At 44.1% G+C, this 26,224-nt stretch overlaps 1 gene segment (V, D, J or C); it reads left to right on the top strand.

The window, feature by feature from the left end:
* LOC138287218 (T-cell receptor alpha chain constant-like) overlaps positions 1 to 24,474 on the top strand; it is a 68,359-nt gene extending 43,885 nt beyond the window's left edge. The window contains 4 exon segments of the C gene segment in view: positions 14,478 to 14,753; positions 17,111 to 17,164; positions 17,863 to 18,006; positions 23,205 to 24,474. Coding sequence covers positions 14,478 to 14,753; positions 17,111 to 17,164; positions 17,863 to 17,969 — 437 coding nt within the window.
* Positions 24,475 to 26,224: the final 1,750 nt, after the last annotated feature.

Here is a 26,224-nt window from a genome sequence, read left to right as displayed (position 1 = left end):
TGTGAAACCCCTCATTAGCCTGACTTACAAGGACTCCTGCCAATCCTCTCGGTGTTGGGGCACGTGCATCCGGGCTCCCCATCCTCCCTCTGCATCTTCACAACACACTTTGGAGCAGTCGTCAGTGGCACTGCCCACAAAGGAGAGGCCAGCAGCACTCTGCACAGAGCATAAGGGTGCAGCACTGCACAGTGTGAGGCCAGCAATGCACTGAACACAGGCAATCAGGCAGCTCTGGACAGTGTCCTGTAAGTGAGAGGCCACCATTGCACAGCACAGAAGTGAAGGGTGTATACCTGGTTAATGCCACTGCCCTAACAGTGAGGGGTCAGCATTATACTGCACAGCTTTCAAGGGTGTAGCACTGGACAGTGGCACTGTCCTAACAGTGAGAGGCCAATGTTACATGTCACAGAGATGAAGGGTGTTGTGTAGCACAGTGGTGTCCCATGGCTGATAGGCAAGTGCTACACTGCAGAGAATTGAAGGGTGTAGCCCTGGGCAGAGTTACTGTCCTAACAGTGAGAGGCCAGTGTTACATGTCACAGAGATAAAGGACGCAGTGTAGGAGAGTGGTGTCCATTTGCTGAGAGGCCAATGTTACACTGCACAGACCTTAAGAAGGATGCAAACAGGCCCAGGTTTTTGTTGCAGGACGCAGTACTGTGGCACTAATGGCTTGCGTGTCTTCTTCGGATCAAGCACCACGATCACTGTCAGGCCAAGTAAGTACCTTTACACACCTTGAAAGTGAGTTTGTGGTTCTATATCTGTGTGACCATCAACTAGGTCCAGATTTACAATCACTTTGTGATGAGTTTGTTTCTGTTTTGTGAATAACCTAAAGAAACGTGCTGTGGTGGGATATACAACTCAATGCGAGTCAGGATGTGTATTAGATGGTACCTGTGTACTGCATTGTGTTACTTTGCTTCAAAAGGGCGTTCTGTGGAAAGTGCATGGGGGTTCCTACCTACAAAGAAATGTTGACAGGAATTAGCAATAAAATCCCTCGGCTCCTTGAGGTAGGCGTGATGAGTATAAATTATTTCATTTTTCCTTGTTATTCCCACATTGCATGAGTGCTGCATTGTACAGCGACACACAAGATGGGATATGCCTTAAAGCACAGATGTTGTTCTATAAGGGAACTCTTCCAGCAGGAAACCGCTGCTTCCCACAATGCAGACACCCTTACACTATGGCACAAGGGAGCTTGCATTGGCTCATGGCAGCTATGAGGAACTGGGTTGTTGGTTCACTGGGTTGTGAGTCCTTGTCAAGAGACAGATACAATCCTGTGCAAAGTGAACCACAAAAAGTCAGTGAATTAGCCTGTGCTTAACCCTGGGTAGCCTGGCACAAAAAACAGTCAGGATTAACTTAGAGGCAATGTGTAAAGTATTTATGCATCATGCAAACAGCAATAAAGCAAAAACACAACACAAGAAAAATCAAAAACCAAATTAGAAAAATAGAGTCAATTCTAATTTACCTTTTGACACCAAAATGTCAAAAATCCAATCCGTAGAACTAGAGTTAAGAATTTTTAACATTTAAGTAAAAACTAGTGCCTAAAAGATCAATGCGCCAACCACAGACACAGGGTCAAACTCGAAAAATATAGCTGACTGCAATGGAATACAGTTTGCATACAATAAGTGGATTGGGCCCGGTCAATGCTTACCTTTGGACTAAATAATTTCTGAGAAAAATATTCTGCAGATGTAAAGTTCAGTGGGGCAAGGCTGCTGGAGTGTCCGTGGAGGGAGCATCATCATCAGATAGCCTTGGGTCAAAGCCACGGTGAAGACTTTTAAGTTCGGACTTCGGCCCACATTTAGCGCCCCCTAATGCCACCATGTGTGCACCATATTAAACATACTGTTTCTAGAAAGGATCTTTGAAGTGTATGGAATTTTTGGACTCTACTGCCCTGGCTCCAAGCTGGCTGCAGAGACAATGGCCCCACTGCACCCTAATGATGAAGGTTTTTACTGCTCAGCATGGTGTAGGAGGGCATTTTCCATATGTGCATAAGGCCAGTGGCACCCTTGCTGCTCCACAGCTCGACAGGCAGGAATCCCACAGAACTTTGGGGTGCTCGTACAGACACTTGTGTTGTGTGAGGAGCTTTGGCCTTTACAACAACATTGCTAAAGGCCAGGTAGAGTTTAGGTCAGTGGAGATCTATATACTCATTTTCTGTGGGTTCCTGTGTATTACAGTTGTGTGTTCTGTTGCTTTTAGTATGAAGCTTCTTTAGGGTTTCAGTGGTCGGTATGTTTTGAAGTCTAAGAAGGGTTTTCTTGATTTCCTTTGTGCACAAATACTCAGCCCAGGAAGATGTTCTGTTTACACACAGTTGATTAACATAAATGTTTAACCTAATGCTAATAAGATGCCACTGATGTCAACAACCAGCTGTGAGTGGTCCTGTAGTTGGTGGGTGGGGGCTTAGGAGGGCATGTGGTGGCTACAGGCAGTGATGTAACATCAAATAATTTGAAAAGTTGGGGGCATCCTTGAAGGGTTAAGTGCCCCTTGGTGGGTTAGGGTACTTCCTTGAAGGGTTAAGGGCCCCATGAAGGGCTAGTGGTCCTTTTTGAAGGGCTAAGGTGCCTCCTTAAAGGGTTGAGGGCCCCTCAGATTATTAGGGTATCTCTTTGAAAGGTTAAGGGCCCCTTTGAGAGGTTATGGCCTCCTTGAAAGTTTAGGGAGCCTCCTTGAAGAGTTAAGGGCCCCTCAGAGTGCTAGGGTACCTCCTTGAAGGATTAAGAGCCCTTCGGAGGGCTAGGGTACTTCCTTGAAGGGTTAAGGGCCCCATGAAGGGCTAGTGGTCCTTTTTGAAGGGCTAAGGTGCCTCCTTAAAGGGTTGAGGGCCCCTCAGATTATTAGGGTATCTCTTTGAAAGGTTAAGGGCCCCTTTGAGAGGTAAGGGCCTCCTTGAAAGTTTAAGGAGCCTCCATGAAGAGTTAAGGGCCCCTCAGAGTGCTAGGGTACCTCCTTGAAGAATTAAGAGCCCTTCAGCGGGCTAGGGTACTTCCTTGAAGGGTTAAGGGCCCCTTGAAGGGTTAGTGTGCCTCCTTGAAGTGTTAAAGGTCACTAGAAGGTTTACCCCCCACACCACAGGGTGCAGCAGGGGCCTGTGTGACACCTCTGGATGCAGGTTTCTGTAAGACCGTGAACTGTAGTGCGAACACTGGATCCAGCTGGGGAAAGCAGATCTTTGGGACTGGAACTCAACTCATCGTAATCCCAAGTAAGCTTCTAGGTGATTCACACTGCAGGATAATCTCATAAACATCTGAAGACATCCTGGTCCTGATCTGGTGCTATCTGGTTCAGGAAAAGTTTAATCTTCCTTGAGACTAGTTTACATGAATCTTTCAGATTTCAGATGTCTAAAGTGACAGGAGAGCGATGGCGCTTGTAAAGTCTTCAAAAGCGCAATAAATGGAATGTCAATCAGGTCTGATGAGTAAAGTCTGGAAAGACAAGTCCAGCAGCTGTTCAAGAACTGACTGTAATAATCCAAATATGTATCTCTTCCTCTACTCTCCCTGCTACCCTTCTCCAAACCTCCACTCTCCCCACATCCATTCTCCCACCTCCATTCACCCTGCATCAATACTCCCACCTCCACTCTCTCCACCTCCACTCTCCCTACCTCTAGTCTCCTTGCATCCATTCTCCTTTCTCAATGCTCCCTGCTGCCACTCTCCCCACCCCCAGTCTCCCCACCTTGACTCGCCCCACCTCCATTCTTTCACCTCTACTACTCCTACATCCATTCTCCCACCTCCACTCTCCCTGCATCCATTCTCCCATCTCCACTCTCCCCACTTTCACACTCCCCACCTCCATTCTCCCACCTCCATTCTCCCACCTTCACTCGCCCTAGATCCACTCTCCTATCTCCACTCTCCCTGCATCCATTCTCCCTCCTCTACTCTCCCCACCTCAACTCTTCCCACCTCCACCCTCCCAACCTCCATTCTCCCACCCCCACTCTCCCCACGTCCAGTTTCCCCACCTCCACTCTCCCTGCATACATTCTCCTATCTCCACGCTCCCTGCTTCTACTCTCCCCACCCCTATTCTCCCCACCTCCAGTTTCCACAGCTCCAAAGTCCTACCTCCACTCTCCTCGCATCCATTCTCCCACCTCTACTCTCACTGCATCCATTCTCCCACCCCCACTCTCCCCGCATTCATTCTCACATCTCCACTCTCCCTATCTCCACTCTCCCTCCCGAATCTCCAACCCCCACTTCCTCACCCCCACTATCCCCACATCCATTATCCCATCTCCACTCGCTCTACCGCCACTCTTCCTCCCTCACTCTCCCCACCTCCACTCACCCCACCTCTATGCTCCCTGCACACATTTTCCTATCGCCATGCTCCCCGCTTCCAATCTCCCTCCCCACTCACCCTACCCTAATGTTTCCCACCTCCACTCCCCGCTTCCATTCTCCCACCTCCACTCTCCCCACATACATTCCCACACTTCCACTTTCCCAGCATCCATTCTCCCATCTCCATGCTTCCTGCTTCCACTCTCCCCACCCCTACGCTTCCTACCCTCAATTTCCCTACTTCCACGCTCTCTGCTTCCACTCTCCTTACTGTCACTACCTCTCCATCTCTCTAGGGTTGTTTCTCCTTGTTGTTTCCTCTTTGTGCTGCAGTCTGAGCAGATGCATTGGAATTCAAACATGTGACCTTGACGACAAACACAGACCCCTGGAGCCAACGCAGCACTCCGCGGTGGAGCAGGTGGGACCAGACTCGGAAAGTGTAGGAACATGGTGTGTCGAAGAGGGAGGTGTGGTTTGAAGAGTCCAGTGAAACGAGCCCTTGACTGATCGTGCAGGTGCTCGCAGGACTTTATCATTCGAAGGTGCGTGGGGACAGAGTGAAGCTGTTTGCAAAGCACATACACTTAACTCGCAATGTCTCCAAGTTAGTGCTGCCTTACCGTTTTTGAAAAGCTATGACTGTACAAGTGTCTGACCTGTGAGAGGGAGGAGTTGTCCCATGACAGGATCCCAAGTCACAAGGGATGTGCTGAGGTCAGGCAAGGCTCTTCTTGTTTCAACACAGATCACTGTGTGGAAACTGCTCAATATCGACTCATGTTTGGAAGAGGAACGGATCTGAGAGTAGGTCCAAGTAAGTCCACCATTTGTTTACAAATACACTAAAGGTAGACTACTGATAGGGGCACATTTACTAATCTTTCACGCAATGCAAGGCAGCAGGCAAAGTTGCTGCTCTGAGTTGTATGAAAGGGAGAGGGCGTAAATACTCCATATATACAAAAATATTGTGCATTCCTGCTTTCCCTCTGGGCTGGTGCACTTGTGCCTGTCAAGCGCCAATGTAGAGCAAGGGTGCCTGCATTATGGGACACCTTCCTGCACAAAAACAATCCTCAGAGGCACTTTCCTCTTGATAAACCTGCAGCAGAATGCAGCACAAGTGGAAAGAGGAAATAACAAGGACAAATAAAGGTATTTCTCCTCGTTACGCCTCACCTGGGAAGGCGTAGCATTTTGACGCATTCCTGGATTTACTACCTTGAGTAAATCTGGAATTGAGCCAGAGTCCATGGTTGAATGGATGAGACTGCCCACACTCCACCCACGGAAGGCATCCCAGCTTGAAATGTATTGTAACGAAGTGCAAGCAGCTGTGGTGTGTCACATTTACAAAGCCACACGAGGACACACACAGGAGGCATTGCACTCCTTTGTACATTCCAAATAAACCTCTGTGTTGCTCTGTGTCTACTTGCTCAGCACAACTGAGATGCAAATGCTTGTAAATGTAGGCCTCAGAACCTAGTCTGAATGTGGTGCATTCTGTGTGGAAGAATGAATATTGTATCTATTAAATAATCACAGAAATGAAATGTCTTGGGAGCCTTTAAATTATGATTTGGTATTTGGAGTACGTTGCATGTGATGTTGTGGTATGTTATGTTATGTTATGTTATGTATGTTATGTGATGCTATGTTATGTTATGTCATGTTATCTTTTGTTATGTTATGTTATGCTGTGGTATGTATGTTATGTTATGCTATGTTATGGTATGTTATGTCATGTTATGTTATTTTATGTATCTTATGTTATGGTAAGTTGTTGTATGTTATGTTATGTTATGTTATTTTATGTTATGTTATTTTATGTTATGTTATTTTATGTAATCTTATGTTATATTATTTTATGTTATGTTATGTTTTGTTATGTTATGTTATGTTTTGTTATGTTATGCTATGTTATGTTATGTTATGTTATGGTATGTTATTCTATGTTATGTTATGTTATGTTATTTTATGTTATTCTATATCTTATGTTATGTTATGTTATTTTATTTTATGTTATGTTATGTTATGTTATGTTTTGTTATGTTATGCTATGTTATGTATGTTATGTTATGCTTTGTTATGTTATGGCATGTTATTTTATGTTATGTTATGTTATGCTATGTTATGTTATGTTATGCTTTGTTATGTTATGTTTTGTTTTGTTATGTTATGTTATTTTATGTTATCCTATGGTATGGTATGGTATGTTATTTTATGTTATGTTATGCTTTGTTATGTTATGTTTTGTTATGTTATCTTATGCTATGTTATGGTATAGTATGATATGCTATGTTATGTTATGGTATGGTATGTTATTTTATGTGTGTTATGTTATGGTATTTCATGTCATGCTATGTTATGTTATGTTTTGTCGTGCAATATGTTTTGATGTGATGTTGTGTTATCTAATGTGATGTTATTTTATGTGATGTCATGTCATGTCATGTGATGTTATGTAATGCTATGCTATCTGTTATGATGTGTTGTGATGTTAGTTTCAAGTTTCATTGCACTATAATTTAATCACCATTAAAAAAATATCGAATTGCATTGACTTAAAATCAGCATGTTCCAAAAATTCAGCATAAAAAAAGCTAATTTACCAATAATATACTAAAAAATCTCAAACTGGTCTGGTATTAGAGTTTGCAATGTCACCATTTGTGCCTTGGTGTTTATTCCTTGTTTCATTCGCCGTGAGTTTATTTTCCACACTCCTAAGAAATGTTGCCAATGCATAATTTAATGCAAGGTTAAGGTTAACCTTAATGTAAGGTTAACAGGATTGAGGCTTGTGACTGCCACCTCTCTACAAGTCCTTAAGCCTCTCTTGATAAATTCTGGATGCATTTTGTGTTGTTGTTCTCTTAGGGCAGCTTTGCTCAGACTTAAGGCCTGATTACAAGTCTGGTGGCCTCAAGGCTGGCAGACTCGCGGCGGCGGTCAGACCACCGCAGCTGTGGTTCTCTGACCGCCATATTATGACCTTGACGGTCTGACTGCCAGGGGACCACCGTCTCTGCCAGAATCTCTGATCCTGACGGGATGACGGCGGTCTTGGTTGTGATGTGGTGAAAAAGTATAAAGATGGGGCTACATACTAAAAACAGAAGGAGTTAACACGGGTACGATCACACAACTACACACCTGTTGCTAACCATTTTAAACTTTCACTCAGAGTAGAATAGTGAATTACACACGTCACACTGAAAACAAGCTTTAAACACATTACTTTTAATGAGCACATTTATAGAGCCGCCAGGCATATCTGAGTTATGCCAGCAAGCATCTTAATCCAGATTCATTTAGATTGCACTTTAGTTTCTCCATTGAGCAGCCGAGGTCTTTCTAAAGTAATGAGACATCTGCACTGTCCATGAGGTGATTTCCGTACATAAAAAAGGTACTGTCTGCTCATTTTGATACTGATGAAGTTTTCGTAGTAGAAGGAGGTTTGGGATAAGTCAGAGAGTGGAGGCCGAGGCCAACCTCCAAGGTTGAACCGCCAGTCGGCTGCCTATGTGGCCGGAAACCCACCGCCCGCATCTCAACATCCCCGCCGGCCCAGCAGGGATTTCGGCCGTAACATTGCAGCCGGCTCCTAAGGGAGCTGGTGGCAATGTAGCGGTGCAGCGGGTGCAACAGCACCCGTTGCACTTTTCACTGTATGCCAGGCAGACAGTGAAAACCGTGACGGGGCTGTGGGCAGTGCAGGGGCCCCCAGGGGACCCTTACCGCCAGACTTTACATGGAGGTGTGTAGCGCCACGGACAGGCTGGCTGTGAGGGGAGTCGAAATCCCCAGGGCAGAGCTGCCCTGGCGGATTGTGACCGCCGGGACTGCCATTGCGGTAAACAGCAAGTCCCAGCAATAGGACTGTGCCGAAATAAGGCAGGGAATACCGCCAGGGTTGAAATGAGGGCCATAGTGCATTGAAGAGTGTCAAAGTATTATTTTTCTCCTACAGTAGGAGTAAAGTAATACACATATAAATACATAAGTACATAGATAGGGTGTACGTCGAAGGAAAATAACATATCAACAAGCTCAGGCTTTCAAGTGTTGCTGTACAGGAAGATAATTTATTTGTGCACTTTTATAAATAATTATTTTGGGTTTATTTTATTTTTTTATGTTCCTCAATATTTCAATAGTGAAACACTTGTAGATATAAGGGTTTGACCATATTTAGATATTGTGACAGTTGAAATAAAACAAGGAACCATAAGCATCCAATAAAATAATTTACATGGAAACTATGCAGTGGCATATACGTCTACACGTTAAGCATAAAACTATATATATATATATATAATGAGTAATATATAAATGTCTACATTTGTTAAGCAGATCTAAAGAATATCTACATATGTTTAACCATAGGTAGTTTATATATTTATACAAAGAAATACACACATCTAAATAAATACGTGTAATCAAATTGTAAATGTTTACATATACAGGGATATGTTGTACATTAGCGTCTGAGTAGGGTGGTAATGTAGGAAAGAGCCAACTCTAGAGTAGCCTTCTGAGGATGAGATACTTATCCTTGGATCTTATGTTTGCAGGTAACTATTTCCTTAGTTTGGCTGCTTGAGAAGAGAAACACATACTATTTGTGGCATTTGGTCACCTAAATTCTCAGATGTCCTGAAGTTGGAGAATGCACATTCACTGCCAGGGTATGATATCCTGAAACCCACAGGCTGGCTTCACTTTCTGAAAGTAGCTTCCGGTCAGCCGGATGCTCGTTTGGTGGCAAGCAGCATATTAGGGGCCAAATTTACTGTCACTTATTTGGCACAGCCCCCACGCAAAATCTATTTTGAGACTTACAAAGCCACGCAAAGCCTGATTTGCAGAGCATTGAGTGGCTTTATTAAGAACAAGCAATGCATCTTGCATCTGGGAAGTGCAGCACGGGCAGAGGGTGAAGCATGGGCACTCGATCCACTCATGTATTTCAGTAATCAGTAAATATGAGTTTGTGGAATAATGGTGCACCTACCCACGCCACAGCACGAGGAGGAAGATCTTTATTTCTGCTTGTCTTTTCCTCCTGCTGCACGTATGCCAAAAGGAAATAGGCCCAAATGATAGTTTCCGTACAATAAGGTATCCCTTCCTGCACAAGAACCATCAAGACTACAGACACAGGAGTGCCTGCAATGATGCTAGGAGCTACAATTGCGTCAGGGCCGGGAGAGTGCAGAACTGGGCCATACCTGTGTGAACATAGTGCAGTCCAGCTCTCTTCCTTTCATGGAACGCAGCAACTACCCTTGTGGTCCCGCATTGCATGAAAGTTTAGTAAATATGACCCTAGGGCTCTTCCTTGCTCACTTGCTGGCTGATTAAAAGTGAAACCACCCATCCCTTTGACTAGCCAGTCATATCCACCCATGAGCTGCTTCTCAGGGAGAGAATCTTTCTTATACTGGGTGCTTGGCTCCAACAACAGAAACCTTCTGTCTCACTCAGGGTGGGCAGGTGTCTCGCCTGCAGAGTTTCCCAAAACCAAGAGTACCAGAAGTGAACACATCATCCTGTCCCTGAGATATTGTGTCTACTCAAACATGTCTGCACTATTTCTTTTTTTGCCTGTACTTTGTTTCTCTGAAAAAGGAGATTTGGTTTCCACTACTGGGGCCACTGGGACAAAAAGGGGCGAAGCTGCTTACTTACGTCTTGTGTATCTCAGTTCGCTTGTGTGAGTACATGTCTGAGGGTGTTTTACAACTTTTCATGCTTTTCATGCCGTGTGTTAGTTCCCTTGTGGTGAGTACATGTCTGAGGACTTCATATATCTTTTCATGCCGTGTGCCTTGTATGTACTTTGCGGTGAGTATATGTCTGAGGGGTTCTTACATCTTTTCATGCTGAGCGTTAGTTCCCTTGTGGTGAGTACATGTCTGACGGCTTCTTACATCTTTTCACTCCATGTGTCTTATTTCCCTTGTGGCGAGCACATGTCTGAGGGTTTTTACATGTTTTCATGCCATGTGCCTTGTATGTGCTTTGCAGTGAGTACATGTCTCAGGGCTTCTTACATCTTTTCATGCTGTGTGTTAGTTCCCTTGTGGTGAGTACATGTCTGAGACCAGGGTACTTACATCTTTTCATGTTGTGTGTTAGTTCTCTTGTGGTGAGTACATGTCTCACGGCTTCTCACATCTTTTCATGCCATGTTCCTTGTATGTACTTTGCAGTGAGTACATGTCTGACGGCTTCTTACATCTTTTCATGCTGTGTGTTAGTTCCCTTGTGGTGAGTACTTGTCTGAGACCAGGGTAATTACATCTTTTCATGTTGTGCCTTAGTTCCCTTGTGGTGAGTACATGTCTGAGGACTTCTTACATCTTTTCATGCTGTGTGTTAGTTCCCTTGTGGTGAGTACTTGTTTGAGACCAGGGTAATTACATCTTTTCATGTCGTGTCTTAGTTCCCTTGAGGTGAGTACATGTCTCACGGCTTCTCACATCTTTTCATGCCATGTTCCTTGTATGTACTTTGCAGTGAGTACATGTCTGACGGCTTCTTACATCTTTTCATTCCATGTGTCTTATTTCCATTGTGGCGAGCACATGTCTGAGGGTTTTTACATGTTTCAATGCCATGTGCCTTGTATGTGCTTTGCAGTGAGTACGTGTCTGAGGGCTTCTTACCTCTTTTCATACTGTGTGTTAGTTCCCTTGTGGTGAGCACGTGTGAGGGCTTCTTACATCTTTTCATGCCGTGTTCCTTGTATGTACTTTGCAGTGAGTCACCGCCTTGAGCTCTCCCCAGTAATGACTACTTAGAAGGTGACTGCTCGGATGTCAGGAACACTGCAGAAGAATTCCATGTAGTACTGTTCCATACATCTATGGCATTTGTTGTACATTAAAATTGGGGAAGTACGTATATGTAGAGGGATCAAAATTACCATTCTAACTCCAGCCCCACACACATTGGAGAAAGTTCATATATAGTTTAGAGGTGAGATTTACTATTGGAACTTGAGCTGAGTATAAACTGAGGCAAGTGGACCTATCTGGAGGAATTAGTTAAATCTACCAATCAAACTTCCATCCCAGCAACACGAGGGAAAGTACACTTATGTGTGGGGGGAAGAGCATATTTACTATTCTTACTCCAGTCTCACAAACATTGAGGAACTGTACATATTTAGATTAGGGGATCATTTCCTATTGTAATTTCAGTCCTACTGCAGAGGGAAAACAGACTACATTTTGGGGGGCGGTAGATTTACTATTCTAACTCAAGTTCTAATTAGAAGAGGAAGAAATTGCAACTACACCAGTGAAACTGAAAAAAATTAATTCATTTTATATTACACAAAATTATGTTTCTTTTTTATCCACATGCACATCTTGAAATCAAAAATGTGTTGACAGATACTAGTGGTTCAATTAGAAAATGTTGTGTTGGGAGACATTTCTTACTTAAGCCACTCTCATGCTGGTATCTGGCAAGTATGTTTAACAAGACATGTTCACTTAGGTAGAGAAAGTGTCGCTAGATACCAGCAAAAGTTCTTGAATTTTGTAAAGACTTAGCCAGCCTTACTAACAATTTTGAAAATGCACTTTAGTAAAATTGCACAAAAGTGGGTGGAATGAGTCATTTCAGTTCCAGTTCTAGGAAAATTAGAGAAAGTGCATATATTTGCAGGGTCAACTTTACCATTCTAACTCGACTCCAAAAACATTGTAGAAACATTGGGGAAAGACACGGGGAAGTGCGTGTGTCGAGGGGGTTGATTTTAGTGTCCTTATAGCAATCCTTCACTTGCTCTTCCTTCAGCCCCACTCTTTTCAATCTGTAAATTTCTCTGTTGAGTGAACACATTCTTTCTACTCCTCATTCTGATCCCTGTAGGTGGGAGCCCTCCTCCCCGTGTGGATTCAATAGATTGTCCACCAGTATCCAGTACAGATAATTCACTCGCACCAACGGGTGGATCCGTGGAGACCACTATGGTCAGCCACCGTCATGCAATCCGAATGAGAGTCACAATGAATAGGGAGATATAAAAAGCATAAGCGCTTTCTCGCGCACCTCTGCCTCCCTTTATGTGGTCAGCACCAGACCCAGGACGCCATAAGAGCTCCATAGGGGTCACTCATGCAAGATGCTGAAAGACTTCTCCGTAGGTCCAAAGGATGTAAGATGCACTCACAGCCAAGCACTCCCAGAGGGCAGCGTGAAGTACATCTGCTAGTGAGCGTTGACACCTCACCAGGGCCCTGAAGTGTCAGTACATTATAAGAGAATATGAGAATGTGACTTACTCGAGTCATTACACCAGTGGGTGTGCTGAGAAGGAAGACACTGGCTTTCATGGCTAGTACTCTGTGGGTTAATTGATTAGAAGACAATGAGGCACTCACAAAGGTATGTTTGCATGTGTAGATCTGAACTTATGCCACAATTACATGTTTATATCCTAATGCATGGAATTACCATTTCCATGTGAAGTTCTTTGTCACATACTTATGCATTCCGCTAACTTAAATGTATGGCCAAAAAGTAACTATTAGTAACTTTCCAGCTGTTAGGAGAGATCTTTGCCACTGAGAGAGAGATCTTCCTAAAGCAATAGGGAATTGTCAGAGAATTAATTTTAAATTTTATGAAAATTATTGTTTATTTGATATTTAAAAAATGTAAAACACCTTTCTCTAACATCGATTCACCTAGGACCACCATAGCACAACTGCACAAAGCCCAACATTTTAACTGAATTGAACCTTTTATGTTAATTTAATTTTAAGGAAATTACATTTAATAAAATGTTATATTTACCTTCCTTTAGAAATCATTTGTGTTGAATGATGTGTTGTGTTGGATGCAGGTTTTGTACTATGACTGAATTTAGCAACAAAAAGTTACTATTTGAAACTTTCTGGCTTTTTGGAGAGATCTCTGCCACTGATACAGAGATCTCTCTATTGCAAATATTAGGGAAGTTTAAGAACACTGATTTTAAATTTAAAGAAATGATTATTTGTTTATTTAAAAAATAAAACATATATTCATCTAACTCCTATTCTCTTCGGATTACAACAGCATACCAGAGCTACAATGTCACATTTTTACTTATTTACACCTTGTATATGTTTATTTATTTTTAATTAAAATATATTAAATTAAATTAAATTAAATTAAATAGTAATTTCTTCTTCGTTTATAGTATCGTTTGTGTTGAGTGTGTCAAAATCTTGGATGCAAGTTTTTTTTTTTTTGTGAATTAAATTATTATCAAATTATAAGTTACAATTTGCAATCTATTTGATTGAAATGGGCTTTAGCTTATTACATAAATAACATTAAAATGTTTTATTGAAAAAATGATAATAAAGTAAAAAAAATAGCTAATACTTTATTTAAAACGTTGGTTAATTGTATTTAGTTTATGTACTTCAGCATGTTTTAAAGCTATTGGCTGCCTCCAGTGACTTCTATGGGAGTGTCTTCCAGTACCAGTGGTTGGCCATAGGTTGTGTTTGATTCAAGCCAAGGCTGGGTGGGGTATATTTAAGCATATTTTGCAGGCAGTACTACTGTAGCATATTTAAATATGTTTTCATCTTTCTTACTCATGTGTTTGTGTGCTTTGTATTAGCATACGCCTCCTTTAATGCCTCCTTCAATTTTCATATACCCACCCTTTAGGAGTGACTATTCCCCACATGCGAAGCACTCCCTTGTCGCTTCCGCTATTACTACTACAGGGTGTACCTGCGTGTGCAGCGGTGTCCTCCACCGGGGAAGAGACCGCTATAGAGTAAAAGATAAGAGAGGGGGAGGTGGAGATCTCCGACTAGAGTGTCGTGACTTGCGTGTTAGAGTATGTTCAGAGTATGTAAAGTGGCGCCGAGTTACATATTCCAAGTGGCTGAATGACTAGGCCCTGGTACGTCAAGTGATGGGCAGACAGCACCTGAGATGTTTAGTATGGAGGGCGTGGATTTTGTAAAAGGTTATTATTTAACTTCAATTCAAAGGAAATGAATTATGTTTTGCACATAAATCTAAATAGACATTGCATTTGGTTGAGCTCTAACACTTTCTTCTCAATCTTCCACATTACAGTATTACCAGACTCGCCACCTTCAGTCTACCTCCTAAAACCAGCATCCGTCAGCGAGGACCAAGCAGGGTCCGCCTGCCTCATCACAGACTTCTCCCCCAATGACCAAGTGAAGGTTTTCATCGACAACAAGGAAGGACAACGGCCACCAACACTGGTGCAAAGTGGGAAGAGGTGGAGCTATGGGGTGGTGGAATGGAGCAGCGAGCCAACTGACCAACCGGTCCAATGTACTGCAACATACAAGGATACGAAAAACTATACGTACGAAGGCAAAGGCAAGTGGGGTAACAATAAATGTTCACTCCAGGAGTGGGTGTGAGTGGACCAAATGATTGAATAACAAGGATGAAAGATGAGGGATATCTGCAGATATTTAGATCAGTCTTCAGTTAGAGAAGCCGAGAGTGAGATTCATCATCCCATATTGGTTGAAGTACCAAAAATTTAGGGCTTTGCATAATAGTGCCCTGAACTATTCTTACAGGCTTTAGACACATTCATATGATAGAATGTTCCTTTAAATACAAAGGGGGTATGTCTGAGGGTTCCCTCAAAGGCTTGTAAAGTTCTGTGTTACCAGAAACCTTTTCAAGGCACGGACAGAGTGGGCAGATGCCCAGGGCCTCTCACCTCCCAACGGGTCCCCTGTGAAATGAACTTTCTCTCTAGTTCACTTCTGCATATTTCTTTATCTTAACCTTAACGTATAATTGAATATTGTTAGGCAAGATAGAGCCAGAATTAGCAAAAAATAGGTAAACAAATTCAAAGTTACTCCCGATGGGACACTCAAAATATTTCTTGCCTGAGGCCCCCAAAATCCTCAGGATGACACTGGTACTGTACACGGATTGCTGTACACAATAGGAAACTGCCAATTACAGAAAGACAATATTCTTAGGACCTGGTTCAACCTACCTAAAGAGAGACTCAGACCTCTAAACTCTGGTGCGTCTGGCTTATGGCATGGCCTGTTTTGTAAAAGAACCAGGTTCTTGTGCCTAAACCACTCCCTATGCCAGCACCACGGCTACTCAGAAGTGGAGCCGCAGGGGCAGTGGGTGGCAGATTCTTCACGTTCGGTTCTATCTTTTTTGGGGGGATTAGGTCACACCATGGAAATGTTCTATCTTTTTGGGGGGGATTAGGTCACATCATGGAAACCTTCATACACTGAAAATAACAGATTGTTTCAAAAAATACTTTGCACCATCCTTTTGTAAGAGACACAGCTTTAAAAAAAAATAGAACAATGGTCTTCAAACTTTTAATGTTGTGCCCCACCTTTGTGTAACTAAAAATACCACCCCCCCCCCCCAACAAAACAAACATAGTTTCTCATGATTGTTCTGAAAGGGGCTGCTCTGAAAATATTTGCCAATTCATAGTTATGCTCCATTATCACTTTAAAAATCCAATCAAATACACACTTTCCAACGCTCTTGGGCAGCCTGGACTCCCTCAGTGTGTAAACGTATCCACAGTGTGAGCCTTTATCAGAGATGGTGGTAGGCGCTATAAGGGCTATTTGGAGCCCTCCATCCTCCCTCCTTCTGCCCCCCCAATACCTACATCCAACCAGGACACAAGGGAAAAATACATTATTGAAGGTTCTTTACAGATTAGCTCAATACCCCCTGTTTTCTTTCACTAAAAACACAGCAGAGTTTTAAGCATGGTCTCTCCTGCCCAGGACTATGATAAAAGCTCCTCTGGATCAGAGCCTGGTGCCCGACCCCCTGCTCCCAAAGACAAATATAGACCCATCCCTTGGGGGCCGACCCCCCAGTTTCAAGACCTCTGCTTTAGAGGACCACCTATATTTCTGGTAACTTATTTTTTTATTTAGAATTTTTATACAGGTTTACAAAAACAAGGATTATCAGCAGACTTTAAATAGAACAAGGCAACTGACTAAATCAGATGCAATGCTTTTAGATAGGAAAAGAGAAGGTTAAAACAAACCATGGAGTGAATCAATGTACAGGAGGTGGTGTGAAGGGAAGGAGGGAGGGAGTTCCAGGCTTTGACTTTGCATCTAGAGAAGTCGCAGGTGTGCTTATTGGGAAAAACTGTGAATAATACATTATAGTCCAGCTCTTTTCACAGCACTGTGTGAGTGCCACTAGAGTATTGCAAGGATCATTGAGAAACAGGCTTCTTTCCTTTTATGGAATAAGGGTAGCTTTTTCTTCTAAAGGTCCAGGGGGTGGGGTGTATGGTGAAAATGGTACTTATTTAGAGTTTGGCAGATGGCATCCTACACCACAAACATGCCAGATGTCCTGTCCACCATAGGGACCATGATAGCCTCTGGTGTTTATAAAATGGTGGATGGTATATCAACCACATTTTGACAGACTACCACACCCTTCAAAGTCAAACTGGACACTAAGAGCCTGATTACGACCTTGGCGGATGGGATACTCAGTCACAATGTGACGGATATCCCGCCCGCCGTATTACAAGTTCCATTATATTCTGTGGAGCTTGTAAAAGGGCATACAGGATGTCCGTCACGTTTGTGGCGGATTATCCCATACGTCAATGTCGTAATAAGGCCCTAAATTATTATTTTTCTAGTACATTTTGTCACACGGACCATTAATTCTAGGTATTTTCTCTTTTTCAGATGATGTTCAGAATTCATGCCCTGTGATGTCAGTTGATGAAAGTTTTGAAACAGGTATGAAAGTCTTTATTTGACTGTCGTAAACCTCATGTCCATCAGACTAAGGGCCTTGAAATGATTTTGGCAGATGGGGTTATTCCATCAAAAATGTGACGGATATCACGTCCGCCAAATTACAATCAAATGATATCCTATGGAACTCATAACACAGGTGACGGAATATCCGTCATGTGTGTGATGGAGTACTCCACCCGACGGACCGTAATGAGGCCACTGGTTTAATGTGCTTTGAGAGGCTGATGTTTCATTGATCTCTTAATACCTCCAGGCAGTAAGTAAAGACTGTACATAAACCAGTTTAGGTAGAGAACCAGAGCCTAATTAAAACAACTTTGTGGTCTGAGTTATCCATCCTTACTCACGATAACTCCAGAGTAAGTCACAGCTAAGTCAATAGTGAGCTATATTTACAGAACGATTTTATGAATGTTACTCACTAGATAAATACTTTAGGATATTGGCTAGTTAGTAACAGTTACTAACGGTTAGTAACAAGTAACAGAAGATATGTGACTCAGAGGATGCTCCAAGGCAGTGGAAGGTCAGATGAACTGACCAAAGAAGGCTTTAATCTGCGGTCGATCTCTTATTTTCAAACCACTCTAAAAGTTCTCCATCTGTTTATCACTTCCCTTTTAAACTGCTCTGAGTTCTCCATCTGCTTATCACCTTTCTGTCTCTCTCACCTACAGATGAGAAGCTAAACACCTTGTCGCTCACTGTGCTGGGCCTGAAAATCATCTTCATGAAGAGCATTGCGTTCAACATCCTCATGACGTTGAAACTGTGGATCCGCTGAAGAAGCGTCTCCCCAGGAGAATCCCCCTCTGCCAGAGGTACGGTGGGTGTCATTAACTTGCCTCCAATGAATGATTCTCAGGCAGCTGTAAAGATGCACCTTCTGAAGGGCTTCCACCAAACATAGGGGCATATTTATCACATTCTCACGCAACGCAGCAAGACAACTCAGGAGAGGGCAGGTATGCACCTATCTATCAAGATATGACGCATTCCTGCTCCTTCCCAGTGCGGGCGCGCAGTCTGCAGCCTGGGCCAATGCGGGCACCCTCACGCTAGGGAGCAGGGGTGCAGGAAGCGGCACCTTCCTGTACAAAAACAATCCTCTGAGGCTCTTTGGTCTTCCTATGGGTTCCACAGAATGTAGCACGCATAGAAAGAGGAACAAATGAAGAAAAACAAAGATATTTCTCCTCGTTGTGCCACTTATGGTAAATCTGGGAATGCGCCAAAATTGATTGGTGGATACGTCGGAAAACCTGCGCTCCATCCCTGGAATGCTTCTCTGGGGCAGAATAACACAAGGCAGATACTTGTGCTGCCTTACATTACTGTAGATTCACCAAGCCATGCAGGGCCACGCAGAGTGGCCTTCCGTAGCTTGGTAAATCCCATTCTAGGTTTTGCATCACCCTTCATCCCCTTACGTGGCAGTTGCCCCAAAGTCTCTTTTTCCCATGAACACCCTCTAACACATAGGCATCTTGAGTTCTCCTCTGTCTTTGTTACTTTCTCATATAAGACATCCCTCCCACACACAGAACTCATTGACAACCTCATCTCTCTCAGCAGAAGCCCACATTTGAAGTAGTTGTGTGCAGTAAGGAAAGGGCCCACTTGGGTTTCAGTAGCTGGACTTCAACACACATAAATCTTTTCTTTTTTATTTGTTTATACAGCAACATTAATCTTTCCAAACCAACCAAATATGAGGTGTTGTTCATCAGAATAGTCTCTGTTTATGACAAACATTTTTCCTCAAAAAGATGGGTCTACTGTTCATGTGTGAACCCTCTCTCATGCACATTTCCATGAAACAACATCCCGGGAATGCTGCACCGCCTGAGCCTCACTGAAGTGTTGGGATCACTTCCATTAATCCGTAACCTCTTCAAGAAGTGGGGAATGATGGGACTGGTGGTTCAGGGGCTGCCCTGTGTCCAACAGCAGAGCTTCAGGTGGCTGCAAAGCCAACCACCCCTGGTCTGTGGGGCTTCCATCAGTAATTCTGCCGGCCCTAGACAGTCATGGGAGGCCTGGTGGTCCCAGGCAGGAAACCTATAAAATGTCCCTGGCAAGTAAATAGTTCAGAAGGCTGGTCCAGGCTGAGTCTATCTAACCTAAACAAAGCATCACCCTACTGGCTGTGCTCAAGTCTCTGCCTGTGCCCTGCGCACCTCTTAAGGACCAAACTGCAAACATGTCATGCCCACTGCAGCAAACCTCTCTGGCTGGAGCCCAAAACCTGCATCATCTTCAAAACCTGAGGCATTACATACAAAGCAGAATGAATCAGTTCATTCGGGTACCTCGCTAGAGAGACAATGATACCATAATCCAGGGGGCCAAGACACCCCAAGTCTCCAGAGCAAAGAACACAAGAGAAAGAGGGACAGGGGACACACCATCTGCCTTCATTTATCAGTATGTGGACTAACGTCTGCGTAGACTTCAGGCTTCCACCTTAATCATCGTTATAGACCATGTCATCTGCTGCCCCACGTGTCCTGACAAAGGAATATCTCCCCTCTTTAGATTTGTAAATGATCTTGTAAAACCCTCCTCTTCTTGTCAACAAAGGCCTGAAATTCCCTGCACGGACCTGTGAAGCTACTCACTGCACCCCTCCTTGTCAGGCTTGCACTGGAGAAGTATTGACACCAGTTTCTGAATCTGCTGAATTACAGTTCAGTCCATAGCCGCATCCCTAGCCACATCTGCAGCCGCATCCCTAGCCGCGTCCCTAACTGCATCCCTAGCCACATCTGTAGCCGCATCTGTAGCCGCATCCCTAGCCACATCCCTAACTGCATCCCTAGCTGCATCCCTAACTGCATCCCTAACCGCATCCCTAGCCGCATCCCTAGCCGCATCCCTAGCCGCATCTGTAGCCGCATCCCTAGCCGCATCCCTAGCCACATCCCTAGCCGCATCCCTAAGCGCATCCCTAGCCACATCCCTAGCCGTATCCCTAAGCGCATCCCTAGCCGCATCCCTAACCGCATCCCTAGCTGCATCCCTAACCGCATCCCTAGCCGCATCCCTAGCCGCATCTGTAGCCGCATCCCTAGCCACATCCCTAGCCACATCCCTAGCCGCATCCCTAAGCACATCCCTAGCCACATCCCTAGCCGCATCCCTAAGCACATCCCTAGCCACATCCCTAGCCACATCCCTAGCCACATCCCTAGCCGCATCCCTAAGCACATCCCTAGCCACATCCCTAGCCGCATCCCTAACCGCATCCCTAGCCGCATCCCTAGCCGCATCCCTAAGCGCATCCCTAGCTGCATCCCTAGCTGCATCCCTAACCGCATCCCTAGCTCCATCCCTAACTGCATCACCTGTATGTGATCGCAGGTCCTTCTGAAGGGTCCTTTTGGTAGAGGGAGAGGAAGATATCTAGGAGTCCAGGCTGGTGTCTACATACAGGTGCCTTCACATGAGACCTACAGCCTCAGAATGCAGTGCTGGACACACACAACTCTCCATTCAGCCTGCCCAGTAATCTGAAAAACATAAACTTCATATCAGGGAGATGGACGAAGCACCAGAGGCACATCTGCAGCCCTCAACTAGAAAACCCACACAAAAGGAGACCCCAACCTCTGGACCAGGCCTCCTACTCCTCCCAACCTTCAAGAATTAGGAACTTCCTACTGGTAGGATTCACATGAATAGTGGTACCAGCCCCTCTGGAAGAACTTCAAGCCCCTTTCTTTCAGAAAGCGTCTAAAGAACTGAGGCTATTCAAGTTTGGGCTCCCACTGAACCTGACCGTGGTTTCTGTAATTCGTGCTGAACTTTGTTACTTGTCAAGCTCTCCGCTGACCCTCAGCGAAGTCAAACTATGAAAATATATGAATCTTAAAATCCATAAATAAAAATATACTGACTTTATTAAGTCAGCTTATTAAATGGATATGTCTGGAGGGAGCTGATCTTTTTTATTTACGGTGTTGACATTTTTCACTCAATTAATTTTGCATGAGTGTCATGCGAGGAGAACGTTTATCTTCCATTTTCTACACACACAAGAAGTCCACCAAGAAGTCTTGTTTCCTCTTTGTGTGATTTAATCTGAATTGGTCCAAGTTTTCCACTGAGTTCACCTACCGAGGCCCCTGAGTGCAGGCTAACCATTAGAGTGACCACCCATCTGTAATGTTCACGGACTGTCTGTAATTTAGCCCTAATGTCCATGTCATGGTGGATTGTTTAACAGAGGGCATCTGATTTCAGCAAAAGAAGAACAGTTAATTCTGACCATTGATATTCCTCAGCTGGAGGGGGGGAGTCTCCTGTGCTGTGATCCCGAGGGAGGGGCAGACATATGTGTGTGCAACTGGTAAATCTGAAAATGTGGAGGCTGCTCGAGAGCCGATATGGGCATTAATTGATGGAATCACTTGAAGTTTGATGATGATCAGATATATTCTTTTTGAGAGGTGCTGTGAGGGTGTCCCAAGCTGAGCTGTGGAGTGCGTGCATTTCATGGATACTTGTAAGAAATGTTTCCACTAGGTATAATCTGCAATTAAAATCTTACTTTAGAAGCACTTTTTATCTTTAACCTAATTTATATGTGCATTAGTGCTATCAGGGACTCCATAGCACTAAACATACACAAGTACTTTTCCCTGCTGCACCAAAGAGGATTCAGTTCTGTGGGCTCTGGTTGCAAGCACACACATGTGTTGTGATTGTATTAACCAATAGAGGTTTCATGACATAAAATAATTCATTTCCACTGAGTAGTTTAACTTTGATTTTTCATTTAAGGTGTGCATCCTCCTCTTTAATTCTATTTGATTGGTAGGTAGGGATCCCAGTTCTCAGATAAATATAGAGCCCCGGACGCACACACATGGGCTGTGAGACCACAGAGAAGGTGTGGGTGCCTCAAGTCCTGACAGTGGGTGTGAGACTGTCTTCCACCCCATCTGCTCTGCCTCACTGATTGTGTTTTAGATTTAAAGTGCACTGGATGCTGAAGTGAGCCAGATGTTTTTATTCAACTTGTCTACACCAGCAGAATGTCACCTACCTTAATGTTTCTCAGACTGTTTGCCACTGGTTTTAAAATGTTTAGAAACACAATCAAAATGTTGCTGTTGCTTTCTCTCCAAGAAAGGCTGGGTGAATGTGGGTAGAGGTGATGGCCCTGACACTGTGCTCAAGGGCTTTAGTTTACTATTGAACAAGTGTCACCTGAATGTTGCAGACCTAGAGGCAATCACAAAATGTCCATAGCACATAAATAGTGCTATGCAAAAGAACGTAACTAAATGCACAGATAAAGCAGTGGAATGTGGCCTCTCTTGGATGTGCCCATAACAACTGACCCTTTGTCCTGAATTTTGACTCATTGTCCTGAAATTTTGTCCTACATTTTTGACCCTTTGTCCTGAATTAGTGTCCTGCATTTTTACTGTTTATCCTGAATTTTTTACCCCCAGTCCAGAATTTGCCTCCATGTCAGGTGGTCACCTCACAAACCAGAAGTCACATGTGAAACAAATTTATCTGTAATTTACAAGCAAAATCTGATAATAAAGTGTGAATTTCAAAAGAGAAACTTCCTTACCAGGCTACCAAGGTTTCTTAGAGAGTTCAGCACTCATTACTGACATCTATTTAAACCTGTAGGTCACAGTTTTCAATGGTGACAGGGACTCCAGAGCCTCTCATCCTTCAAAGGTCAATGCCTTGATACCCCTACATTACCCTCTCCTTCACTCGCCAGCTCTCAACACCTACAGAGCACGGACAGAATCAGCTGTGGCTGTTTCAAAGCGCTGCAGTTTTAGCCAAAAGGCTTCCTATCGCTACACCAGGGAGGGGTTGGTGGGCGGGAACATGAAGGAGTTAATAACTTTAAATATTTATAAGTAATCTGTGGACGTGTTAACATGAAACAAAAGCCTTGTGTAACAACTTGTAACAACTTTAGGATCTCCTGCGGAGTACAGATGCCCCACGTGTCTAATTCATTCTCTTTGTTTCCATCCCTTAGGATTGAAAGTAAGGACGGACAGCCAGGCACACAGATCATGCATGTAACCGGTTCATTTTGCGTAGAGCTTGCCTAGCAGCACAGTAACCACAACTTTAACATGTCCCCGGCCAAGGAGCTTCGTGTCAATATTGGAGAATTTGAAGATATCTCTGTGTTTCATCCCCAGCTGCACCATCACTGGCCTGGTGTGGACAGCATCGTGCCCCATCTGTTGTGCTGAAGCCATATTAAAGACATTTAAATATTCAGTATTAAGTTTGCTAAAAGCACAAGACATCGATCCGAGGGGGGTGGACCTGTGCCCGTGAACTGCAAAGCAGCAGAATGTAACACACTCTTCACACAATGTATTTATGTGCAGCTCCTTTACTTCGTCTCTGTCCTTTTCTTGATGTTTCATATTACAACCAGCTCGACTCTTCCTGAAACGCATGGTGCATTCTGTGACAATAATGTCTCTAGCCTGCGTCTAAAGCTCCTCTTGGCTGTTCTTCTAGAGGACCGAGGGCCTGATTACAACTTTGGAGGAGGTGTTAATCCGTCCCAAATGTGACGGATATACCACCAGCCGTATTACGAGTTCCATAGGATATAATGGACTCGTAATACGGCTGATGGTATATCCATCACTTTACCATCACTTTCGGGACGGATTAACACCTCCTCCAAAGTTGTAATCAGGCCCGAGTCTCTTAGGCTGATCTGTTAGTGACAGGAGCCTTCTGGGCTTGTTTGATGGAGGAGTGGGTTGTTCTTTCTAGGATTATTATTTCACTATTTGACTTTCAGAGGATTGAGTACTGTGGGATTCTGATTTAGAGGAGGGAGGCTTTTGGGCTTGTACTCTAGAGGAGTGGGTTGCTTCTCTATGGGAAGGAGCCTCTTGAGTTGCTCGCGGAGAGGAGTGAGACGCTTGGGCCCGTATTTATACTTTTTGACGCTAAACTGCACTAACGCAGTTTAGCGTCAAAAATATTAGCGCCGGCTAACGCCATTCTGAAGCGCCATGCGGGCGCCGTATTTATTGAATGGCGTTAGCAGACCGGCGCTGCCTGGTGTGCGTGGAAAAAAAACACGTACACCAGGCAGCGCCGGCGTAGGGGAAAATGGCGTTAGGGCGTCTTAAAATGTGGCAAGTCAGGTTAAGGCAAAAAAATCGCCTCAACCCGATTTGCGCAATTTTTTTACGACGCCCATCCCCCATTAACATGACTCCTGTCTTAGTAAAGACAGGAGTCATGCCCCCTTGCCCAATGGCCATGCCCAGGGGACTTATGTCCCCTGGGCATGGTCATTGGGCATTGTGGCATGTAGGGGGGCACTAATCAGGCCCCCCTATGCCACAAAAAAAAAAAATATATATATATATATATATACTTACCTGAACTTACCTGAATGTCTCTGGGGTGGGTCCCTCCATCCTTGGGGGTCCTCCTGGGGTGGGCAAGGGTGGCAGCGGGGGTCCCTGGGGGCAGGGGAGGGCACCTCTGGGCTCATTCTGAGCCCACAGGTCCCTTAACACCTGCCCTGACCCAGGCGTTAAAAAGAGGCGCAAAAGCGTTTTTTTTAACCCGCCCACTCCCGGGCGTGATTTTTGCCCGGGAGTATAAATACGACGCATATGCGTCGGAGTCATTTTTTAAGATGGGAACGCCTACCTTGCATCTCATTAACGCAAGGAAGGCGTTCACGCCAAAAAATGACGCTAATTCCTCATACTTTGGCGCTAGATGCGTCTAACGCCAAAGTATAAATATGGCGTTAGTTTTGCGTCGAATTTGCGTCGAAAAAAACGACGCAATTTCGGCGCAAACGGAGTATAAATACGGGCCTTGGTCTCTAGGGTTGCTGTTTTAGAGAGGTGGCATCCTGAGTTTGTCTTGTAGAGGAAGCAGTCCTTGGGGTTTTTCTTCTAGTGAAGGTTGCCTCTTGGGATCCTATTCTATAGGAGGGGGTGCTTGGGTTTCTCTTCTAGGGATTGAGTCACTTGGGGTTCTCTTTTAGAGGTGGGAGCCTCTTGTGATTCGGTTCTAGAAATGTGGGCCTCTTGGGTTGCTCTTCTAGAGGAAAGGTCTTCTTGACTTATTGGTCTAGAGATGTGAGCTACTTTGGTTACTCTTCTAGAGGAGGAAGTCTCTTGGATTGCTGTTCTAGAAAAGGGAGGCTCTTGGGTTGCTCGTCTACAGATGTGAGTTTCATAGGTTGCTGTTCTAGAAGAGGAATCATCTTATGTCCATGACAGCAGCCACTGCCCACCACCAGCACCCAATGTCCACCACAGTACCCATCCCCTAGCACCCGCAACCAAAGCCCTCCACACCATCCAGTCTGCTCTGCCAGGCACCAACGCTCAACGACCCAAGAAGTGACATACACAATGTGTTTGAGTGTGTACGTCATTTCAGCAGTTTGTCCACGGTTATTACTGGTCTGCTTCTAAGTACATCTAGTGTTTGCAGGGAAGAAATTAGAGTGATTTGTTCCAGAATGACACACACAACAGTAAGGAGCCTTCTCTGTGGATCCACAGGCCCTGTTTATCTCCATCTGCGCCTGCAGCCAATATTGTGCCTAATTGTTTTAATCTCTATGAATGTATTTAATTCCTGTTTCCTTGCCTTCTGAAAAGTGTAAACTCAAATTGTGTATTTTAGTAAATATAAAGAAAAGAATTATGTTTTTATAGGTGGTGCACTTTTTCAGTTTGTATTTCTGAAACAGAGGCTGCACACTTTATCACTTTCCTGTATTGCAATAAATGCTGTGACAAAAAGCTGAGCATTACGTGTGTTAGTGACTTAAACTATGTGGAAAGAGTTCAAATATGTTTGTTTTTAGTAACCATTCTTTTTAACTCTCTGCAATGGGCTTTAGTGCTTCTGCTCATAGACTGAAAGGCTTCTTTGGATTCTTTGACAATTGGGGGGATTAAGAAGGCAGTACTTTAATTAATAGTAGAATTAGCAAAGGGGAAGACGTGTATTATACATTCATACATTAGGCTTATTGCACCTTCA

This window comes from Pleurodeles waltl, chromosome 4_1 (genome assembly GCF_031143425.1).
Source record: "Pleurodeles waltl isolate 20211129_DDA chromosome 4_1, aPleWal1.hap1.20221129, whole genome shotgun sequence".
Taxonomy (NCBI): Eukaryota; Metazoa; Chordata; class Amphibia; order Caudata; family Salamandridae; genus Pleurodeles; species Pleurodeles waltl.
Note: the sequence above shows the minus strand (reverse complement) of the source record. Positions and strands in the feature narration are given on the sequence as shown.